General features: G+C 41.5%; 1 protein-coding gene across 2 annotated transcripts in view; it reads right to left on the bottom strand.

Annotated features, from left to right (window-relative positions):
- Positions 1-4,053: 4,053 nt before the first annotated feature.
- LOC135522432 (calsyntenin-3) overlaps positions 4,054-24,849 on the bottom strand; it is a 40,063-nt gene continuing 19,267 nt past the window's right edge. For both annotated transcript variants that reach the window (XM_064948672.1, XM_064948673.1), the window contains exons 9-19: positions 22,684-22,796; positions 21,599-21,758; positions 17,326-17,385; positions 16,660-16,808; positions 16,108-16,256; positions 11,572-11,798; positions 8,397-8,558; positions 7,788-7,933; positions 7,403-7,538; positions 5,842-6,026; positions 4,054-5,709 (exon numbers count right to left, since the gene is read on the bottom strand). In XM_064948672.1, the coding sequence (XP_064804744.1) occupies positions 5,560-5,709; positions 5,842-6,026; positions 7,403-7,538; positions 7,788-7,933; positions 8,397-8,558; positions 11,572-11,798; positions 16,108-16,256; positions 16,660-16,808; positions 17,326-17,385; positions 21,599-21,758; positions 22,684-22,796 (1,637 nt within the window). In that variant the 3' untranslated portion in view covers positions 4,054-5,559. The remainder of the gene's footprint in view (positions 5,710-5,841; positions 6,027-7,402; positions 7,539-7,787; positions 7,934-8,396; positions 8,559-11,571; positions 11,799-16,107; positions 16,257-16,659; positions 16,809-17,325; positions 17,386-21,598; positions 21,759-22,683; positions 22,797-24,849) is intronic.

The raw sequence follows: 24,849 nt of genomic DNA, 5'->3' as shown, positions 1-24,849 counted from the left end.
TGACTATTTTAGCAGTATCAGTTTCTATTCAGGGTTCATCATCGTCTTTGTCTGAGTCAGACTTTGGGCGCCATCTTCCTAACCATATCCTAGCTGTATTTAGCCCAGTGGTGGGCCGTCAGGGCCAGCAAGGCCTTCTCTGCTGGTCTAAACATCATCAGAATATATATATATTTTTTTTCAATATATTTTCCCACAAATATGTATTAAATTATTCCCCAGAGTAAGAGTTATACTCTAAATTTCATAGCTTTCCTCTTGGTTGCACTGCTTCCAGCCCTAGGTGTAGATTTGGAGGGCTGGTCTTTATGTTAGATCTTTTATCCAATCATATTCAGCCATCATGTGTTGCCAGGGTCTAAAATCTGCCCACAGGTCTTCAGAATCAACAGTGCGGGCGCTTGTAGCTTAAAGTGAATGGAAATGAAACTTTAGTGTCAACCAATCAGCTTTAGAGTTGGCTATTGTACGTCTGCTGGCTGGCTCCAGTGTTACACAGGAGCCAGCTAGCAGGCGTAGTGCGTGCTCGTCTTTTGATTGGATTACCAATATTGAGAGGCAGGTCCTATGGGCAGGTATATGCAGAACCTTAGAACTAGGAAACTGAATTTGATAAACAAATTAATTTGCGTACTAATAAGCTGTTTTTTCAACCCACAATAGCGGAAGGAGAAGATATCGATTTGGTCGAGGATATAATTATAACGCCATTCTCAAGACGAACTTTTCAAGAAAAGTTAGACATTGTAAGGAGAGGTCGCCCGACGCCGACGCTACAAAGCCTGTCACATGTGGAAAAGAGGTTCGTTCGCCACTTTCAAAGTTCCAACTACGAGCGCTATCAATGGCTCACAGGCTCCGAGAAGCACTGCAAACTGTACTGCTGGGAATGCCTATTATTTGCAAGTGATCGATTTGGTGTTTGGAGCCACACTGGCTTTGCAAACTTGAGTTGTCTAAGCAAGGCAGCAACGAGACACCAAAGTACTGCTGGGCACTACAAGCAATGGTGCTTTAAAAACATTTGGGGACACCCGAGTGGATCTACAGCTCAACGAACAAGCGCGCAGGGCAACGGAGCTGCACAATGAAAAGGTGAAGAAAAATAGGGAAATATTGAAAAGACTCATTGATTGTGTCATGTTTTTGGGTAAACAGGAACTTTCATTTAGGGGACACGATGAAAGTGCTGACTCCACAAACAAAGGGAACTACCGTGGATCTTCTTTCTTTTCTTTCTGAAAGCAACACAGATTTACAATACCACCTGTCCACTAACAAAATGTTCATTGGGACGTCAGGCAAAATACAAAATGACCTAATTTATGCTATTGCTGAAGTGATGGGAGAAGAGATTAAAAAAGCTCCCTTTGTTGCTGTTATGGTGGACGAGACAACAGATGTGGGAAATGCAGCACAGCTCTCACTCGTCCTGTGTTATGTGACGGACACAGGAGTCAAGGAGCGATTTATCCGATTTGAAGATGTGACAAGCGGCAAGCGAGCTGATGACATTGCCGCTCTTATTTTCCGTTTCTTGGAGGAAAATGAATGTAGTCTGGATAAAGTTGTGGCACAGTGTTTTGATGGCGCGGCAGTCATGGCATCTGGACTCAATGGGGTGCAGGCTAAAGTTAAGGAGAGTGCACCGATGGCCTTATTCATTCACTGTTATGCACATCGACTAAATTTAGTACTGACTCAAGGAGCCTCAAAGCTTAAAGAATGCAAGGTCTTCTTTGCCAACCTCAATGGCCTTGCAGCATTTTTCTCACGATCCCCTAAGCGCACGCAACTGCTGGATGACATCTGCAAGCGTCGTCTTCCTAAGGTTGCACTAATGAGGTGGCAATATACATCTAGATTGGTCAATGCAGTCTTTGAAAAGAGAGTTGCCCGAAAGGAGCTGTTTAACCACTTACTGGAACATCATGATGACCATGACGGGGATACTGTGCTTATGGCTGATGGATTTAATACACGTTTGGATGATTTTGAGTTTTGTCTTTTGCTTGAAACATTCAATGGGATTTTTAATTATTCGGATGTGCTTTTTGGAATTCTACAGAAACAAACTTTGGATGTGCAATTCTGCCTGACAAGGGTGAACGAGTTTTGTGACACAATTGAGCGAGAGAGGCGCAGGTTCAGTCAAATCTACGATGACACAGCGCGCATCTCAAGTTCACCCAGCGCATGCAGAGGCCCAGCACAAGGAGACCCTCGCACATACTACCAACAACTCCACAGCAATATTCTGGACAACATTCTTTGCCAGATACGAAACAGGTTTCAAGACCACGAAAAATTAATGTTTCTCTCCCTCCTGGACCCCTAGCACTTTCAGACCTACCGGAAAAAATTCCCGCAAACAGCCTTCTCCAGCTTAACAGAGAGTCACGGAACACTGTTCGACCTATCCAAGCTAAAAACAGAACTGACTGTAATGTATGCTATGACTGATTTTGAAGGGAAAAGTCCCTCTGATCTCCTTGATTTCCTTAAGCAGAAAAATCTGAATGAGGACATGGGTCAACTTTACACATTGGCATGTGTGACAGTGACCATCCCTGTGTCCACGGCTTCTGTCGAGCGGTCATTCTCGGCCTTAAAGCGAATCAAAACGTATTCCAGAAATGCTACTGGACAGACTCGGCTTTCAGCATTAGCCTCCATGTCGATAGAAAATGACTTATTGGTGGAACTAAAACGCACAGATAGACTGTACAACAGAGTCATTGAAGTCTTCTTGGGGAAAGAAAGGAGGAAGGATTTTGTGTTCAAATAATCAGTCTTTGATGAGTAGGCATACAATGCATTTTTATTAAATGTGTATGTATGTTTTGCATTTTATTTCGTTAATATTAAATAGACTATATATTAACAAAATAAGATGGCAAATAGCCTATGTTGCAAATTATTTGTTTTCTTTCTTTTATTTTCAGTGAATAGTTATCTTTATCATCACGGTGAAACTGCTTTGGGTGCGACAATGCGCTGTTTAGTGAACACATTGTATTTTTTGGGGGGGGGGACAAAAAGCTCAAAGTTTGTGGACCAGAAATGGATAGAAGAAGAATATTAATATAACTCTGTTGCACTCGACTATGTTCTTGCCTATTAGTTGAACTGTACTGTATTGTACTCTTCCCCTGCAATTCTCTGAATAAAAATGTCAATTTCAAGGTGACGCAACGCCTGGTTGTACTGCGTTTCTGTCTAAATGTATAGTGTCTAGAGCCATGGTATCATAATGATGGTAATAAGAGGTGGATTAATTCGGGTGAGACTGTGTAGGACTTCACTGAAGGCCCAGGCCCCAGAACCAAGGCACGCTACTGATTTAGCCCCTCTGCCCATTGTTTATCTGCCTTGTCTCCACTAACCCTATTTATTTGTTTTATCATTGAATCTAGTTTTTCTTTATTTAAACATCCATCAAATTTGTACTTACTCCTCCATGTCTGGCTAATATAGGTGTTCCTCTTATCTTTTTCCTGCATATATTTCTCATCTCCCGTTAATTTCGGGATCTCCTCTGAGGATTTACTACCCATGTTCAATAAATCCTTGCCGCTCCTAGTAGCAATGTTCGTAATAAAATTCATACATCTATACAGTAACATAGTATTCTGATTAGTCAGTCCTGATTGAAATGTATACAAAAGTGCTCAGAAGATGGTGATAGTGAAATATTTTCAAATTGATTATTTACTTTAAAAAAAACAGGCAGCATTTAGACGTCATCAGTGTTTTATTATGAACTTTGAAATGTTTTCAGACAGTTATCAATAACAATAATCTTCATAATCCATGTTATCATTGTATCAATAATTACAGTTAATGTCCCAATAGTAACCATAGTAATAATATAAGTAATTAATGAAATTTGTATTCCATTTTTAATATTACACTGAAAAACAACAGGCTTTATTTACTGACAGGTTTATCACTGCACATTGAAACACAGACAGACAGCAATAAACACAAAGGGAGGATGTGAGGGAGGATGATGGGAGGGAGGAGGTTACATTCAATAGACCAAAGAGATGATGGGGACTGGCATGAAAAGAAAACGACGAGGGGGAAGAGAGAGGAGATTTGAGAATATTCTAAAGGAGGTGTGAAAGAAGGAAGGAGTGAGAGCGAGAGGGGAGACAGAGTAGCTATTTATCACAATGTCCCCTCCATTTACTGTAATTCAGATATTAACAAGATTTTAAATTACAACAATTCAACACACGAATGAATACACTCCTCAAGCCAGGAATCATCATCCTTATTACTACTACTATTATTACTCTGTATTCTGATGGTGTAACCTTTAAAAATATACAACAGCTGGTCAAATGATAAAACAATGTAATTGGTAATAAATATGTATATGCAGCTCCCTCTTTAAAAAGAGTACAGACAGAGCAAGCGTTGACTGCAATAATAATAACAATGTTATGTACAGAAAATGTAATACAATCAAAACTGCCCGAGCTGAGCTGACATTCTGGATACAGCGGGTGTTGTGGTGTGTGTCGTTGTTGTAGTGAGGTTGTCACGAGAACGGTGGGTGGTGAAAGTGCAATGGGCTGGGGGTCGCTCAGTCGAGTCACTGGGGTTATGGTAAGGGTCAGAGGTTACTCTATGCCCGTATCGGCAGCCTGTTTGGTTGACTTGCAAAAACATACAATGAAAGGGTTCTACCAACCAATACAATTTAACAGTTAAAATTCTAACCTGACAAAAGGAAAGTTCTGAAAATGTACACTTTTGCATGGACAATTTATTTGATCTAATTTAGCACATCACGTACAGTATGTGAAGCACATCGTACATAGTATGTAAAAGTCTGTTAGAACCCTATAATTGTATGTTTTTGTATATTAGGGTTACTATAAATGTGGATCTGATCTGGAGTCAGATCTGGTGGGGAGAGGGTTTGTGTTTTTGGAAGTTGAGGAATGTATAGAGAGAGAAAGAGAGAGAGAGAGATTGTGCAGCAAAAAGACGACTAGATTAAATCTAGAGGTGTGTGGGATAGCGTCAGGATCAGGGCTTGTGTCTATGTGTGAGGGGCCGACACGAGGCTTTGTGTGAATCGATTGCTTCAATATTCATTTTGTGTGGTAGGCAAAGGTGTCTGGAGTGTGATATAGAGATAATAAAACATATACATTCTTAACTTTACACCTAAGTTATGTAGCCTCGGTCCGGCCTGTGTCACACAGTTTCCCAGGACAATGTCAATTCCCTGTGAGTTAGGAATTAGTGCACCACAAACAATTTTTGTTGGTTGTTTTGGTCAGGCGGTTAGAGTATACTGTATATATTGTGCCGTAGAACATTTACGTGGTGAAACATTCAATGCACTGTTATTGGCTATAGATCATTAATGGTGCTGTGATGTTGCAGTAATACAGTGTTTTGTTGTTGTACGTTTACATTCCATAGACTAGAGGTGTCAGGAGTCTTCAATATTTAAACGCGTTGAGAAGAGTGTGTGAGTGGCGAGCCGTTTTGTGGTTTCCATAGAAATGGGTGCGTCCAGAGAGAGAGACGATTGGCTTAGTAGCGACGGGGGTTGCCATCTCTGCCCTCTTTCTTGATGATGATTCGCTGGTCGTCGTTGGCGTTGTCAGGCGACTCCACCACTTCCTCGTCCTCCTCCCCCTCACCTTCAGTGTCAGCTGATATGCCCATACGAGACTCATAGGACTGAGAGAGAGAAAGAAGTGATCAAATAATCATTCAAATCCTCTTTACTTTTAAATCAAACTCAAAACTTCCACACTGAAATGAATAAATAAAAATCTATTCTATTCCGCAAAAACAGAGTTAGATCTTTACCTCCATGGGGTTGACGATGATGGTGAGAGCAGAGTCATCCCATTGGCCGCTGTCCTCCTTAGACCCTCCCCTGGCGCCCTCGCCACGGCGGTGGATGGAGCGAATTCGAAACACTCCCATGATCACCATGACAACCAGGAAGCCCACGCACACCATAATGATGACTGTGGCCGCTCCTGGCACCACTGTCAGAAGAAAGTTTTATATGAACCTTTCAGCCACCATCCTGTCATTAAAACCTGTTGGTACTAGGGGGCAGTATTTTCATTTTTGGAAAAATAACGTTCCCAAATGAAATGGGATATTTTGTCAGGACAAGATGCTAGAATATGCATATAATTGACAGCTTAGGATAGAAAACACTCTAAAGTTTCCAAAACTGTAAAAATAGTCTGTGAGTATAACAGAACTGATGTTACAGGCGAAAGCCTGAGAAAAATCCAATCCGGAAGTGACTCATCTTTTGAAAACCCTGCGTTCCGATGCGTCCCTATTGAGCTGTGAATGCCCTATCAACCAGATTACGCTTTCTACGTATTCCCAAAGGTGTCTACAGCATTGTGACGTAGTTTTATGCATTTATGTTCAAGAATACCCGTAGGCGGCTTCATTGCGCAAGTGGTCACCTGATGCTCCCAGAGAAATTCTCGCGTAAAATACAGAGGTAGCCATTATTCCAATCGCTTCTACTGAGAAACCAATTGTCCCGGTTGATATATTATCGAATAGATATTTGAAAAACACCTTGAGGATTGATTATAAACAACGTTTGCCATGTTTCTGTCGATATTATGGAGCTAATTTGGAATATTTTTTGGTGTTGTCGTGACCGCAATTTCCGGTCGATTTCTCAGCCAAACGTGAAGAACAAACGGAGCTATTTTGCCTACAAAAATAATATTTTGGGAAAAAATGAACTTTGGCTATCTACCTGGGAGTCTCGTGAGTGAAAACATTCGAAGTTCATCAAAGGTAAACGATTTAATTTGATTGCTTTTCTGATTTTCGTGACAAGGTAGCCTGCTGCTAGCAAGGCATAATGCTATGCTAGACTATCGATAAACTTAGACAAATGCTTGTCTAGCTTTGGCTGTAAAGCATATTTTGAAAATCTGAGATGACAGGGTGATTAACAAAAGGCTAAGCTGTTGACCAATATATTTCACTTGTGATTTTCATGAATAGGAATATTTTCTAGGAAGATTTATGTCCGTTGCGTTATGCTAATTAGTGTCAGATGATGACAACGGTCCCGTTCACGGGATGGAGTGTCACTAGAGGTTAATGTCAGTGACACTGACATCTTGTGGTGAAAATGAACCTGCGATTTGTTTTTGTATTTTGAATCTCTATTTTGAGAGTGGATAGGGGATTTCCCAATAGAAACAAAAGGGGATGGTATAGAGATAACGCAATCTCATCTATCTGTTTTTATGTGTCTGGATTTATCAATGAGACAAAAGGTATGCACTCAGGAATATAGAGCATAGTTATCCTGTAAAAAGTAAATCAAGTGAAAAAGGTCGACATTAATACTGAAGTAAATGAAGTGTGTATAAACCTGAGTTGCGGTGGGGGTTAGGCAGGGTGTGTCCGCTCAGCTCCCCAGAGTGATGAGACGGGTGAAGGAACTGCTGCTGGGAGGCCAGGAGGTGCGACGGGTGGTACAGACTGTCCAGGGAGTGCAGGAAGTTCACCTGAGAGCAAGGATGGGATGAATATTTGGATGGACAGGCCAAGATGGAGTAAAAGAGAGGTAAAAAAGAAAAAGAAGCCTCATCACAGAACCTCTTACTAACTGAACTAATGTGGTGCTCTCTCTCTACCCATTAAATGCTAGTTTAAAAACACTTAGCTAGTGCCCTGGTATTGTACACCCCCTTGAACCTTATTTGCTAACCCATTTTGGGTTAATTACAGCCTCTATGGTCAGTTAGACTAGTTACCTCCAGTGTGAGCTCGTTGCTGGTGTATCTGCCATTCATCTCGGAGCAGGACAGACGGAACCGCCTCTCAAAGCGGGCTGATCCTTTAGCCAGCCGGTAACGTACGGACCGAAGGACATCCTCATACACGGAGATGGACTCAGCTCCTAACACAGAGAGAGAGAGAAAGAAAGAGATGAGGTGGAGAGTAGGAAGTTTAGGGACAGTTCAACACTGAGGAAACAGTAAGACAATAAGATAATGCTACAGTTTGTGAACGTGAAACAGAGGTGCGATGCAATATGCAACATAGCCCAACTAATCGCACCATGCTGAATGTCACTGTGGGCAGTAAATGAAGCGCTTCAGCACACAGACTATCCCTCTGGTGCAGTTTTCCCAAACTTCTGTTTTTGAGAGATTTTCTTAGTTTTTGTTGGAATTAAAGACCCACACCAGCCTCACCAGCATGGAATTTATCAAAAGGTGCATTTCCATAGCTGGGGCAGGGTTCCTCATTACATGTCACAATTGGGGGGGGGCTTTCCTTTTTAGTCCTCTATTGCACCCATCAGACCAGCTCCTTGATTTTTGTTTTGTTTTTACCCTTTAAGGGGAAATGAGCGGTACCTGTGATGGCGATGTAAGCAGTGGTGTTGATTATCTCCAGACCCCTCTCTCTCAGGGCATCCATGTCCACCAGGAGCTCCTCCCTCTCTGGGTTTAGCTCCTCCCCCAGGGGCTGGACCTCACAGCCGTCCAGAGTGTGGGCCACGGCGTCTGACATCAGAGCTGGGGGTCCAGGGGTAAGAGAGATGAATGGAGGAGAGAATGAGGTGAGAGAGGGAGAGCAAAAGATGGAAAGAGGGGAAAGGCAGAGTGCAAAGCAGAGTAAAAAGGATGGGAGAGCGACAGGAAGCAGACAGTTGAAAGGAACAATTTTGTGAAGACAGAATGAAGTACAGTTGAAGTCAGAAGTTTACATACACCTTAGCAAAATACATTTAAAAACTCAGTTTTTCACAATTCCTGACATTTAATCAGAGTAAAAATTCCCTGTCTAAGGTCAGTTAGGATCACCACTTTATTTTAAGAAGGTGAAATGTCAGAGTATTAGAAGAGGAATGATTTATTTCAGCTTTTATTTCTTTCATCACATTCCCAGTGAGGAATGAAGTTTACATACACTCAATTAGTATTTGGTAGCATTGCCTTTAAATTGTTTAACTTGGGTCAAACGTTTTGAGTAGTCTTCCACAAGCTTCCCACAATAAATTGGGTGAATTTTGGCCCATTCCTCCTGACAGAGCTGGTGTAACTGAGTCAGGTTTGTGGGCCTCCTTGCTCGCACACGCTTTTTCATTTCTGCCCACAAATTTTCTATAGGATTGAGGTCAGGGCTTTGTGATGGCCACTCCAATACCTTGACTTTGTTGTCCTTAAGCCATTTTGCCACAACTTCGGAAGTATGCTTGGGGTCATTGTCCATTTGGAAGACCCATTTGTGACCAAGCTTTAACTTCCTGACTGATGTCTTGAGATGTTGCTTCAATATATCCACAAAATTGTCCTTCAACATGATGCCATCTATATTGTGAAGTGCACGAGTCTCTCCTGCAGCAAAGCACACCCACAACATGATGCTGCCACCCCCGTGCTTCACGGTTGGGATGGTGTTCTTCGGCTTGCAAGCCTCCCCCTTTTTCCTCCAAACATAACGATGGTCATTATGACCAAACAGTTCTATTTTTGTTTCATCAGACATTTCTTCAAAAAGTACAAACGTTGTCCCCATGTGCAGTTGCAAACCGTAGTCTGGCTTTTTTGGAGTAGTGGCTTCTACCTTGCTGAGTGGCTTTTCAGGTTATGGATATATATACTTTTGTACCTGTTTCCTCCAGCATCTTCACAAGGTCCTTTGCTGTTGTTCTGGGATTGATTTGCACTTTTTGCACCAAAGTACGTTCATCTCTAGGAGACAGAATGCTTCTCCTTCCTGAGCGGTATGACGGCTGCATGGTCCCATTGTGTTTATACTTTCCTATTATTGTTTGTACAGATGAACGTGGTACCTTCAGGTGTTTGGAAATTGCTCCCAAGGATAAACCAGACTTTTGGAGGTCTACAATTTTTTTTCTGAGGTCGTGGCTGATTTCTTTTGATTTTCCCATGATGTCAAGCAAAGAGGCACAGAGTTTGAAGGTAGGCCTTGAAATACATCCACAGGTACACCTCCAATTGACTCAAATGATGTCAATTAGCCTATCAGAAGTTTCTAAAGCCATGACATAATTTTCCGGAATTTTCCAAGTTGTTTAAAGGCACAGTCATCTTAGTGTATGTAAACTTCTGACCCATTGGAATTGTGATACAGTGAATTAATTATAAGTGAAATAATCAGTCTGTAAGCAATTGTTGGAACAATTACTTGGGTCATGCAAAGTAGATGTCCTAACCGACTTGCCAAAACTATAGTTTGTTCACAAGAAATTTGTGGAGTGGTTGAAAAACGAGTTTTAATGACTCCAGCCTAAATGTATGTGAACTTCTGACTTCAACTGTACATAATAGATTAGGTAGTGAGCCACAGATAAAGCATTGGCAGAGACTATTTTCTCTGTTGCTACACAGCTTTATCAACTATGTCCTGACCTGAACAGACCCCATGCAGGAATAGGCTCTTGTCCATAACCATCATCATAACAGATACACTCATAACGGATGACAAACATAACCATCATCATCCTCATAACGGATGAAAAACACAGATATGGTGTGCTTCCTCTCCTCTCCTCTCCATTGCACACATACATAGGATTCTCACTTGGAGATGCACAAGGCACATCTAATAATAGTACTGGGTTTGTGTGGTCCTAATTAGTCTTCAAGCACACAATCATTGGGGAAAGTTGATGGGTGGACGGGGGTTGGGTCAGTGACAAATATATGTATAGATGGACTAGCTGAGGATGTGCACGATTCAATGGGGCTGAAGTCCGTGAGTGGTTGTGATTCTGGACGGCCAGATATCTACCAACAATGACAAGAAACTGCCTTGTGTGGAATCGTGACTCTTGTTCTTGATGTCTTGTTTTGAGGTGTTTTGAGTGATTTCATGTCAATGCTAATACGGCAAAAACCTGCTAGCTAGCTAACCAACAACTGTAACGACATATATGAGAGACAACAAGTGCTCATTGGGCAAATGTATTTATGTATTCAATAAACACTGGAGACGGAATATAGTTTACATGTTGTCACGATCTAAGTCAACCCAGTCTGCTCGTGCGTCGGTGTTGTTGCCAAACAAACAACCCAACTATAGGACTGGGAACATACTTTCTCAGGGGTAGGAAACATGCACCCCAATTCAAAATCTGATTTAGAAGAAAGACAGATCTTACTTCACATTCTTTGTCCGCCAACATATAATTAAGTAGCACTGCTACTAAGTGGAAATGGAGGCAGGTGTATGGAAAATAAGTGACTTATAAGTTTGAGATCCAGGCCTCAGCCCTGTATGACAATTAAAAACAGGCTGAGATCAGGGGTAGAATCTAAGTAAAATATGCACAGTTTGATTGATGATTTAATGTGTTCCGACACACTGATCACACAAAGACCAGACAATGGTCCATATGTAATCAGTCATGCTCACATGGTTATTTTTAGAAGCATCAATCCGTGTACAGTAGGTTTCCTTCCTACATAAAATGCTCTCAAAATGATTAGATTGATGTGATTGGAATGCACTAGTCTCTACCCCGCATTGTAGTATTCATGGAAGGGCTCTTTGCTGGCTCACCTCCTCCTTCCATGCCCTGAGCGGCTGTGTTAACAGCATGAGACAGGGAGCACACGATCCTCAGCTCTGGGAAGAGGGGTACACCACGGGGGCCCTCGAATTCAGGCGCGGGGCGGGCCAGGTGGGGGCCGACCCCAGACAGGGAGATCTGAGGGGCGTCAGGCTGAAGCACCACCAGGTAGCCCTCCAACTGCCTGAGCGTAAGACAACTCTCCTCATTGAAACACCTAGAGGGAAGAGAGGATAGAGAGAGAGAGAATGGGGGGGTCAAATAGGGCACCAGTTATTTCTCTATAAATAAACAGTTTTATTTAGGACTTGATGATTAGGCAAATCAGGTGTGTTAATGTTGGTCTAGGACAAAAGCCTGCACACACTGTGGATTTTCAGGATTGAAAAACCCTTGACTATAATGATACTGTATGTATTGTCTGATACTGATTAGTAGCTGATACTAATTGTGCCACTTTTCAGAAGCACTTTGAAATTGTGTTATTATTTGGCGATTCAGTACTTGATTTATGATTGAAGTGGTGCTTTGAGTTATTTAGTGTGTGAATGTTGGAACTATCTAGGTCTCATAATACTGTCTCTCTCTCGCTCTCTTTCAGTGAGCAGCTGCTATATCTGACTCTCCACAAGGGCCTGCTGTTCAGCCATCTGGAAGAACTGCTGACCTCAAATTAGTCTTATCTTTAAACACTATTAAAAAAACATGCCCTCCAACTACTAACTGATAAATCGGACTGAAGAACACACTCGAAAAGCAAATAACCTCCTGACCTGGAATCAGACTAATCTTAAAAACACAAACAAAGAAACAGATCTCAAAACGAGCGTAAAAACATAACATCACTGTTGTCCCTTAAATCCGGGTCATCTAAAAACACTACGATAAGCGCAGCCACTTCAAAAAAAAACTCTACAGGGTTAGATAATGAGGACTTCCTGTTGTTGCATCACTTCCTTCGATGGGTCAGATGGAACAGATGCCAAAATACATAGATAGGTAAGACCAACGTGCACTTCAAAGTACATAAATATTTAAATCAACAAAGTGGATAAAAAAGGACCCGTGTAGGCCTATGCAGTGCATTAACCCAAAAATAAAACATATTTTTCTGGTCATCCATGAACTTAATATAATGTGCGATACACTGTGGCATAAAAAAAATGATATGCTTAAACCGTGCTTCCTCTTACCCAAGGCTAGATTACCTAGTTGAGCAAAAGCCGGGACTCCTATATCGGCTGCAAATCAAGCTCCACACCTTGCACAGGGATGCTATCATTCAACATAACAGTAAAATCCTTGTGCTCTGATACCTTTGCAAAGTAAAGGTTTCACATGCACAAGTACGGTAAAATGCCTTTCTTGCTAACTCAAAACCCAACAATGCAATAATCAATAACAATGTCTTACTAGAAAAAACACAAGAAATAAGAATAGGAAACATGAAACACACAATAAAGTAAGTACTGTAAGTAAGTATACTATATGCAGGAAATATTTAAAAAGTAAGATCCAATACCATATTTATATGTGCAGGGAAACTGCAGTGATGGAGGTATATACAGCTGTAGTCGGAAGTTTACATACACCTTAGCCAAATAAATGTTACAATTCCTGACATTTAATCCAGGTACAAATTTCCTGGTTTAGGTCAGTTAGGATCACCACTTTATTTTAAGAGGGTGAAATGTCAGAATAATTTTAGAGAGAATGATTTATTTCAGCTTTTATTTGATATAGGACTCATTTTACTGTGGATAGATACTTTGTACCCGTTTCCTCCAGCATCTTCCACAAGGTCCTTTGCTGGGACCATACACTCAATTAGTATTTAGTAGCATTGCCTTTAAATGCTTAACTTGGGTCAAACGTTTTGAGTAGTCTTGCTTCATCATGGCGGTTTTGAGCAGTGGCTTCTTCCTTGCTGAGTGGCCTTTCAGGTTATGTTGATATAGGACTCATTTTACTGTGGATATAGATACTTTTGTACCCGTTTCCTCCAGCATCTTCACAAGGTCCTTTGCTGTTGTTCTGGGATTGATTGGCACTTTTCGCACCAAAGTACGTTCATCTCTAGTAGACAGAACGCATTTCCTTCCTGAGCGGTATGACGGCTGCGTGGTCCCATGGTGTTTATACTTGCGTACTATTGTTTGTACAGATGAACTGAATGTCAAGCAAAGAGGCACTGAGTTTGAAGGTAGGCCTTGAAATACATCCACAGGTACACCTCCAATTGACTCAAATTATGTCAATTAGCCTATCAGAAGTTTCTAAAGCCAAGACATCATTTTCTGGAATTTTCCAAGCTGTTTAAATGCTAAGTCAACTTAGTGTATGTAAACTTCTGACACACTGGAATTGTGATACAGTGAAATATAATTGAAATAATCTGTCTGTAAACAATTGTTGGAAGAATGACTTGTGTCATGCACAAAGTAGATGTCCTAACCGACTTGCCAAAACTATAGTTTGTTAATAATACATTTGTTGAGTGGTTGAAAAACGAGTTTTAATGACTCCAACCTAAGTGTATGTAAACTTCCGACTTCAACTGCATGTATAGGGGTAAGGGGACTAGGCAGCAGGATATAAGATAAACAGATTAGCAGCAGCTTGCATGTGAGTGTGTGTGTAGAGTTAGCATAAATGTACGTGCATATTATGTATCAGTGAGCAAATGATGGAGTGAATGTTGTGTGTGTTGGAGTGACAGTGTGTGTGTGTGTGTGCTCGTGCATGGAGACTATGAGGGGTAAAAGGTCAATAAAAAGATGTCTACATGTTCTACCCCCAAGTTCTATAAGAATCTTTGAATTAATTAATGAACACATTATTTCATCCATCATCAGCCTGGGTACCTGACAACCTTCAATGATGTTATGTTGTTAAACAATGGATAGACAATGAAAAATATCCAAAACAAACAGGCACCCAGGCTACATCACAGCTCTCAACCCAACAATGCAGTAATCAATACCAATGTCGTACTAAAAATAACATAAGGTAGAACAAAAACACACGAGAAATAGAAATAAGAAGTAAGTAAGTAAACTATATACATGGTCCGGTCCAGTACCATATTTACAATGTGCAGGGATACTGTAATGATAGAGGTAGATATGTATGTAAGGTGACAAGGCATCAGGATATATGATAAACAGAGTAGAAGCAGCGTATATGATGACGGTATGTGAGTGTGTAGTCAGTATAAATGTGTGTGTATGTTATGTGTGTGAGCAAATGAAGTTAGTCTATGTGTGTGTGTGTGTGTTGGAGTGTCAGTGAGCGTGTGTAGAGTCTTGTGAGTGTACAGAGAGACAGTGCAAAAAAAGGCTCAACTCAGATAGTCCGTGTTGCCATTTTGTTAGCTATTGGGGATAGAAGCTGTTCAGGAGCCTGTTGGTGTCAGACTTGATGCACCGGTACTGTTGCCTTCCTTTCACACGGCCTGATATAGAGGTCCTGGATGGCAAGGTGCTCGGCTCCAATGATACACTGGGGTTTGAGGGCCCATGCCAAACATTTTCAACCTCCTGAGGGGGAAGAGGCGCTGTCGCGTTCTTCAAGAATGTGTTTGAATCATTTTAAGTCCTTAGTGACTTGGACACACTGGAATTTGAAGCTCTCGACCCGCTCCACTGCAGCCCTGTCGATGTGGAAAGGTCCACAATCAGCTCCTTGGTCTTACTGACGTTGAGGGAGAGGTTGTTGTCCCGGCACCACAATGCTCGGCCACTGACCTCCTCCCTGTAGGCTTTCTCATCGTAGTCGATGATCAGGCCTACCACCGTTATGTTGTTAGCAAACTTGATAATGGTGTTTGAGTTGTACAGGAGGGGACTAAGCACGCACCCCTGAGGGGCCCCTGTGTTGTGGGTCAGTGTGGCGGAGGTGATGTTGCCTACCCTCACCACCTGGGGTCAGCCCGTCAGGAAATCCAGGATCCAGTTGCAGAAGGAGGCGTTCAGTCCCAGGGTCCTAAGATTGGTTTCGAGCTTGGAGAGGAAAATGGTGTTGAATGCTGAGCTGTAGTCAATGAGCAGCATTCTCACGTAGGCATTCCTCTTAAGTGGGTCAGAGCAGTGTGGATTGAAAATGAGATTGCGTCGTCTTCGGATCTGTTGGGGCGGTATGCAAATTGGAGTGTCTGGGATGATGTTCATGTGTGCCATAACTAGCCTTTCAAAGCCCTTCACGATTACAGATGTGAGTGCTACAGGGTGGTAGACATTGTGGCTTAAAGCCTCAGAGTTTCTTGGGAACAGGGATGATGGTGATCATCTTAAAACATGTGGGGATTACAGACTGGGACAAGGAGAGGTTAAAAATGACAGTGAATATGCCTGCCATTTGTTCTGCGCCTGGTCTGAGAACACGCTGTGGAACTGTCCAGCCCCGCGGCCTTACGAGTGTTGACCTGATTAAAGACCTTACTCACTTCGGCCTCGGAGAGCGAGATCACTTAGTCCTCTCTGTGTGTGTGTTGGTGTGTGTGTGTGTGCGTACATGCAAGCGTGTACCTGAGAGAGGTGGTCAGTTTGAGTGGCCTGACTCCAGGGGTGGCGAAGCGGAGAGAATTCCTGTAGGTGACCTGTTGCACGGCCCTGTTGAAGCTCTCAATGTCATCACCCTCCAGAACCAGCACAGACTGACTTGGGTTCACATGCACCTAAAAAGGTCAAAGGTCAAGAGTTCATGCCCCGAGGTCGCACACCCCTCATAGTCACACACATAGTTAATTCTGGCTATGTATTCTCTTTATATATATATATATTATTTATTTTTTTCATCAGTACCACTTTTTTGGGACTTCAGTTTTGATTGACTGTATGTTGCATGTGCACAGAAAAATATTATGCAGTAGACTCCATATCCATCAGGGGGAAATTAAACCTTTTGAACACAACAATCTGAGTAGGACATATAGCAGAGGTTACAAAAACGTTGGGTGCCATGACCTATCAAACCCTGTAGATGAAGAAAAAAATAATTCTGGTCGTCAAAGCCCACTCTAATCCTTAGTCAAGTGAGGCAGTGATCAATAGGACTCCTCTACAGTAGGGCGAGGTTACCTTCATGCCTGAGCCCAAGGTCTCCAGGTCCCCAAAGTCCAGCCCCTCTCTGCAGGCGTACAGACACTCCACCACACTGTGGGGCTCCACACTCCCTGGACGCACCGTCACCCCTGACAACAGGCCACGGTAACCACCTACATACTTCCCTAAGAACCAGAAACAAAATGAACACAGTCAAAAAAGATGAACACCCACACACATACAGTGCCTTGCGAAAGTATTCGGCCCCCTTGAACTTTGCGACTTTTTGCCACATTTCAGGCTTCAAACATAAAGATATAAAACTGTATTTTTTTGTGAAGAATCAACAACAAGTGGGACACAATCATGAAGTGGAACGACATTTATTGGATATTTCAAACTTTTTTAACAAATCAAAAACTGAAAAATTGGGCGTGCAAAATGAATCACTTGTTGTTGATTCTTCACAAAAAAATACAGTTTTATATCTTTATGTGTGAAGCCTGAAATGTGGCAAAAGGTCGCAAAGTTCAAGGGGGCCGAATACTTTTGCAAGGCACTGTATATGCACGGATACACGCGCACACACACACACACACACACACACACACACACACACACACACACACACACACACACACACACACACACACACACACACACACACACACACACACACTTGTAAAAACAAAATGAAGTCACCTGTGTCTTTCCCTTCAGGGATGGTGTTGTTAAGGATGTCCTTCTGTTTATCTTCTGTCTCTGTGGGGAGAAGAAAGGTTAAAGGCAGTTGTTTTTATATAAAATAATTTATGGGTAACATTTAGATATAGATTTCCATTAAAATGAGGAAAAAATGTTTTTCTCAAGAATTTTGGTAGGACTGTCTGGGAGTGGTCTGAGTGGGGAGGGAAAACCAGCTGTTGGCAGAGAGGTTTGGAACTCTTTATTATTGGTCTATTAACCAATTTACCCCATGCAAACCTTCTGATTAGAAGGTCCTGTTTAGATTGTATTTTCAACCAGCAACTATCAGGAAATAAACACTGATAAAAAAAAAACATGTTTACAGTGTTAGTTTCATCAGCTGTTGTAAAATATTATTTATACAACAGGTGGGTCCAATCCTGAATGCTGATTGGTTAAAACCGCATTCCAGCCGGTGTCTATTCCAAAACTTACCACCAGCTAAATCTGATGTTAAAATGCCTATTTACTCTGTTCCATCTGACTGTTCCATCTGACTGCGCAATCAGCCCAGCCAAACAATTTATAAACTTGATATCCACTATAAAAAGCATCGAGACATTTATTTTAAGATAACATTTAGTTTTCAACAGAGGAGATTTGTATAAACCTTGCTACCTGTCTCTCCCACATTTGCAACATTGTTTCAATATTCAAATTCGTTCTCTAGCTGTCCCCTGGTAATGAACGTGTCGGGAGTCTGGATGAGACATACAGGCAGGCAGCTTTTCTCAGCCAGTCGAAATCATGAATCAGCTGGCACCATTTTTATGGATATATACAAAGAAATGTCAATTGAAAAAAAGTACGAAGTGAAGTGCAGCTAATTTGCCGTCTTTCCAGCTTCAGTTTGAAGTGATCGTGTTTGATGTGTTGTTGGCAAGCTCCTCTGAACAAGTGTCCTGACGAGTGAGCACATTTTCTATGCCAGGTGAAATAGCGCCTCATTAGCTAATTTCTATGGATGTATGTAAATAAATGCCACTAGAAAAAAGCTTAAACAAATGCAAATGCTGTTTAATAACTTTGCTGTTATTCTGGCTGCACTTTTTGACGTGACTGAGTTAGCCGTAGTTGGCTAGCTAGCAAGCAAGGGATAAGAACGTTGCCAGCAGTATGGCAATAGAACATTTAGAACAAACGTCCATAGATGCAGAACAAAAAGACAATGACTGGGTCGCGTTCCTAGCAACCGAACCGATAGAACGAACGACCAGCTGGCTTGGGTAGCAATCCTAGACTTGTGTTGGGACTATATATTGTGGAAGGATGAAATAGTATGAATATTTAATAAAAATATGTCAATAATTATTTGACTATGTTGGTATACCCGTTGTATAAAAGTGTTTGGAGGATAAATAACACCCGTGCCAATATATCCTCCAAACACCGTCTTCTGGGGGTATTATCGCTTCAATAAAGCACAGGAAAACAGAATTTTGACTGCACTGGCAGAGAAGGGGTAGATGATGACAGAAAGAAGTGAGAAAAACAGAGGTGTCAGAGGGGAAATAAAAGGATAGTAAAAGCAAGAGAGCAGTGGAAAAAGAAAATGAGAGAGAAGAGTGAAAAAATACAGAATAAGATAGAAAATAAACGTGCAAATCTGACAAAGGCGTGTCATACCCTTCATTATCTCCCAGCAGCTGACTGCCTGCCACACAGGCAAGTAGCCATTAATGTGTGTGTGACTGTATTTCCAGTGCTAATTGGCAGACAGTGTGTCCCATTTTAGCGATTAGCGCTGGTTTAACTGGTAGGCTAACCGTCTGGCCTGCCAGTTGTTCTGTTAGCCTAAATAATTGATAAGTCAGTGATATTAATAGAGTATGGAGAGGCAGTCAGAGCATCTCACACATATAATTAGGTGAATGAGGAGGGAAATGCCATGCTTTTCTGTGTCAGATGACGTATGTGTATGTACAATGCCTTGCAAAAGTATTCAGACCCCTTGGATTTTGTCACATTTAATTGTGCTATAAAGTGGGAATAAAATGAATTGTAATTTTTCATCTACAATCTACACAAAATAACCTAATGTGAAAGAGGAAGAAATGTATTTATATTTTTTTAGATATGCATTTTTTAAATTTAACTAAAATACAGTTGTTGCATAATTATTCAGACCCTTAGCTGAATTAGTTAAAGGAGTAAAACGTGGCTTAACAAATCATATAATACGTTACATGGACTGTGAAATAATAGGGTTTGACATGATTTCTGAATGACTAACCCTTCCTCTGTCCCTAGCACCCACCCAACTACCTACCTACCTACCTACCCACCCACCCACCCACCCACCCACTGGCTTTTTTATGGCGGTTTTGGAGCAGTGGCTTCTTCCTTGCTGAGCGGCCTTTCAGGTTCTGTCGATATAGGACTCGTTTTACTGTGGATATAGATACTTTTGTAACCATTTCCTCTAGCATCTTCACAAGGTCCTTTGCTGTTGTTCTGGGATTGATTTGCACTTTTTGCACCAAAGTACGCTCATCTCTCCTTGCTCCCAAGGATGAACCAGACTTGTGGAGGTCTACAATTTTTTTTCTGAGGTCTTGGTTGATTTCTTTTGATTTCCCCATGATGTCAAGCAAAGAGGCACTGAGTTTGAAGGTAGGCCTTGAAATACATCCACCTCCAATTGACTCAAATTATGTCAATTAGCCTATCAGAAGATTCTAAAGCTATGACGACATTTTCTGGAATTGTCCAAGCTGTTTAAAGGCACAGTCAACTTAGTGTATGTAAACTTCTGACCAACTGGATTTGTGATACAGTGAATTATAAGTGAAATAATCTGTCTGTAAATAATTGTGGAAAAATGACTTGTGTCATGCACAAAGTAGATGTCCTAACCGACTTGCCAAAACTATAGTTTGTTAACAAGAAATTTGTGGAGTGGTTGAAAAATGAGTTTTAATGACTCCAACCTAAGTGTATGTAAACTTCCGAATTCAACTGTACATCTGTATGGTCCCTCAGCCAAGTATTGACTTTCAAACACAGATTCAACTACAAAGACCAGGGAGCTTTCAAAAGCCTCAAAGAATGGCAGTGATTGGTATCAAACATTGAATATCTCTTTAAGCATGGTCAAGTTAATAATTATGCTATGGTTTATACACTGATTATACCAAACATTAGGTACTCAGGGAGCTGAATACTTATGCAACAACTATATATTTAAAATATTTTCAAATTTTTCTTCCTCTTTAACATTACAATATTTTGTGTAGACTGTTGACATGACAATTACAAACATTTGAATTCCACTTTGTAGCACAATACAATTTGAAGAAATCCAAGGGGTCTGAATACTTTTCTGCAAGGCACTGTATAAGTGTATGTGTGTGTGTGTGTGTGTGTGTGTTGCTTTCATTGGTGTGCTGGAACATTTGGTTCTATGAACTGTTTCAGTAGCAGAAGAATGTGAACTGTGACAACTCTCAAAAATATATTTTTGGGGCAGGCGTTGCTCTTTTCTAATCTTGTAACCTATTCTAGAAATGTATTGCCAGATAAATATATTCTATTGTGGTATATTATTGTCATATTTTCCTTGCCATGTTCTCATCAACTACGACTCATTAGCAATACTTTACATAGCCATCATTCCAGGGTATCTATATGTGTATGTAATTAAAAGTCACATTTTTAATTCATTCTTGTTAACTAGCTTGTTATAGAAAAATATGTTATTAGTTATTCAACTGGTAGTTACACTAATATAGGACCTCTGCAATGTAAAGTGTGACCCACTTAGGCATCCTTCATTTGCTGACAGGGGTTCTATGCAGTAAAGTTGAACCGCTCTACGTGGTGTAAGGTTTAACCACAGAGTTTCTAAACCCAGAGGCTTAACACCGCGACACTTCTGGTAACTCTTGCGAAACAGACCAGGCCGGGGTTAGGGAAGTCAAAAATTATTCCTTAGTTGTTTATTTTCTCGGAATCTAAAGGCACAACCTAGATTCGAGTCAACATCTTATTACTCCAACCTTGTTAAAGTGACAAACTGAAACTGTAGAATTTTTGTGAAAAACAATTTCATATCGAAGAAGTGCCTTTCATTTGCGCAGTTCGGAGCCAGACGACTGTTAGACACCATATCGTGTTTCTACGCATGAGCTTAGCTAGCCAATGTCGCCATGACATCGCCTATAAGTGTGATTGGGGATTTCTATTGGAGAAGCAGTTTTAGCCTGTCTTTGGTTTAACCAATCGTTACCCCAGCAGGCGCCAATGACCAGTCGCTGTCGTGGGGCAGGGTTGGGTATGACTCCGTTGTCGTGGATGAGGGCGGGGTCGAAGGTGACTCCATCCACATACAGTGTCACAGAGGGGAACTGGACACTGAGGGACAGGTGATGCCACTCGCTGTCACACACCTAGAGAGGAAAGAAGGACATGGAGACACGATGGGTCAGAGGTCAAGAAACAGCTGAACACAGCAGATACAACAGGAGAACAAACAAAAAATCTACTAGATGTGCTACATGAACTTATCCCATATAATATCAGAATGTTTCTAAATGTTTTATCCCTTTTGTTTCTACTGAACACTACCCATGACACCAGACTGAGCACTGTAACAGTTCTTGTCGCAGAAGAGAGACAGATAAAGAAGTAAAGAGAGACAGAGGGATTTGCCAAATGTTATCTGTATCAGCTTGGCCCCTATAATCCTACCCATTTTAAGCGGTCTGCGACCAGTAAACCGAGCAAAAACCACTTAGTCCCCCCTCCAACCTCCCAAAACCGCACAACCACAGCATCCCCTTATCCCCCCCCCTGCCTCTCATCCAAATCCTATTCTTCCCAATCCCCCTGCTTCTTGTCCATATCTACAAACTCCCCCAAGGAACATATCCTAGCCTAGCGGTTAGAGCATTGCGACAGAAACCAAAAGGTTGCTTGTTTGAATCCCCAAGCCGGCAAGGTGGAAAAAATTTGCCGTTCTGCCCTTGAGCAAAGCGGTTAACCCCCACAACAACTGCTCCCCGGGTGTCGATGATGTCGATTAAGGTAGCGCCCCGCACCGCTCTTATTCAGAGGTGTAGGGTTAAATGCGGAAGACACATTTTGGTTGAATGCATTCAGTTGCGCAACTGACTAGGTCTTCCCTTTCCCTTGTAGCTAGCGAGTCTGCCTTGGGATCTGGCTGTAACCCTACTTAATGCAGTCGTCTTAAAAATAAATCAATACAATTGCAACTGGCAGTAAGTGAGCATTGGCCATTTTGAATGGCTCTTTCACTCATAGCGCTCCAACTAGCAACTGTTCCACCCTCATCCAGCAGCATTCCCATAGTACCTGCTCCAGTTTCCAGAGGAATTTCACGGGCCGCGTAGCGGAGACGTCGGGCCAGTAGAAAAGAGAGAGACGGCAGCCGTGAACGGAGAGAGAGTAGTGGGAGAAGGAGTCGTCTGAGGAACAGAGAGAGGAGATTGGCAGTCAGTAGACAGAAAACAGCATTTGAGACCAAACTTGCAGAAGGAATATGAGACACAAGCAGTGCATCTCATAACAAAAGGATTTTCATATTTCCTCGCCATATACTTCATAGTATACATAGCTGTGGGAAGAAGGGGTAGTGAGGATGCGATAGCACCCTTGGAAAAAAGGGGGGGGGGAATAAATATATATATATATACACACAGTACCAGTCAAAAGTTTGGACACACCTACTCATTCCAGGGTTTTTCTTTATTTGTACTATTTTCTACGTTGTAGAATAATAGTGAAGACATCAAAAACTATGACAAATAACACATATGGAATCATGTAGTAACCAAAAATGTGATTATTCAAAAAAGCCACCCGTTGCCTTAATGACAGCTTTGCATTCTCTCAACCAGCTTCATGAGGTCGTCACTTGGAATAATTTCTTAAGGATAGGGGGCAGCATTTCCACTTTTGGATAAATAGCGTGCACAATTTCAACTTCCTGCTACTCATGCCAGGAATATATTATATGCACATGATTAGTAGGTGTGGATAGAAAACACTCTGAAGGTTCTAAAACTGGTTCAATCATGTCTGTGACTATAACAGAACTTATGTAGCAGGCAAAACCCTGAGGAGAAATTGTTCAGAATTTTTATTTTATTTTTGCCTCTGACCGTTCCCTCAGTTGTATTTGCCAAGGGATATTTGATAACGACCATTTTACAGTTCCTACGACTTCCACAGGATGTCACCAGTCTTTGGAATTGGGTTGAAGTTAATCATTGGTGCAACGAAGAAGAAGGACATCCTGGAACAACGTTACACTGTTGAAAGTTACGCAAGAGGAAAAATGGTGCATGTTTTGTTTACTTGCTCTATTGAATACAGATTATGCCGTCTACAATTTGATCGATTATTAACGTTTAAAAATACCTAAAGTTGTATTACAAAAGTAGTTTGAAATATTTTGGCAAAGTTTTGGCAACTTTTTAAATGTTTTGTAGTGACGTTGTGTTTTGGCAAGCTGTTTTTGTCCGGATCAAACCTGCTTTATAAATGGACATTTTGGGTATACATGGACGGAATTAATCGAAGAAAAGGACCAATTGTGATGTTTATGGGACATATTGGAGTGCCAACAAAGAAGCTCGTCAAAGGTAATGCATGTTTTATATTTTATTTCAGCGTTTTGTGTAGCGCCTGCTACGCTAGTTCTTTTGATGACAACTGGTTCAGGTGGGTGCATGCTATCAGATAATAGCTTCTCATGCTTTCGCCGAAAAGCATTTTTAAAATCTGACATGTTGGCTGGATTCACAACGAGTGTAGCTTTAATTGAGTATCCTACATGTGTGATTTAATGAAAGTTTGAGTTTTATAGCGTTTTATTTGAATTTGGCGCTCTGCATTTCCCGAGGCTATTGGCCACTGGAGACGCTAGCGTCTCCCCTATCCATAAGAGGTTTTTAACAGGTGTGGCTTGTTAAAAGTTAATTTCCTTCTTAACACGTTTGAGCCAATCAGTTGTGTTGTGACAAGGTAGGGGTGGTATACAGAAGATCGCCCTATTTGGTAAAAGACCTAGTCCATGTTATGGCAAGAACAGCTCAAATAAGGAAAGAGAAACGACAGGCCATTATTGCTTTTAGACTTGAAGGTCAGTCAATTTGGGAACTTTGAAGAACTTTTCAAGTTTCTTCAAGTGCAGTCGCAAAAAACCATCAAGCGCTATAATGAAACTGGCTCTCTTGAGGTCCGCCACAGGAAAGGAAGACCCAGAGTTACCTCTGCTGCAGAGGATAAGTTCATTACAGTTACCAGCCTCAGAAACTACAGCCCAAATAAATACTTCAGAGTTCAAGCAAACAGACACATCTCATAGGAGACTGCGTGAATCAGGCTTTCATGGTCGAATTGCTGCAAAGAAACCACTATTAAAGGACACCAATAAGAAGAAGAGGAATATGAATTAGACCGGTGGAAATCTGCTTGGGCCAAGAAACACGAGCAATGGACATTAGACCGGTGGAA

This window comes from Oncorhynchus masou, chromosome 30 (assembly GCF_036934945.1).
Source record: "Oncorhynchus masou masou isolate Uvic2021 chromosome 30, UVic_Omas_1.1, whole genome shotgun sequence".
Taxonomy (NCBI): Eukaryota; Metazoa; Chordata; class Actinopteri; order Salmoniformes; family Salmonidae; genus Oncorhynchus; species Oncorhynchus masou.
Note: the sequence above shows the minus strand (reverse complement) of the source record. Positions and strands in the feature narration are given on the sequence as shown.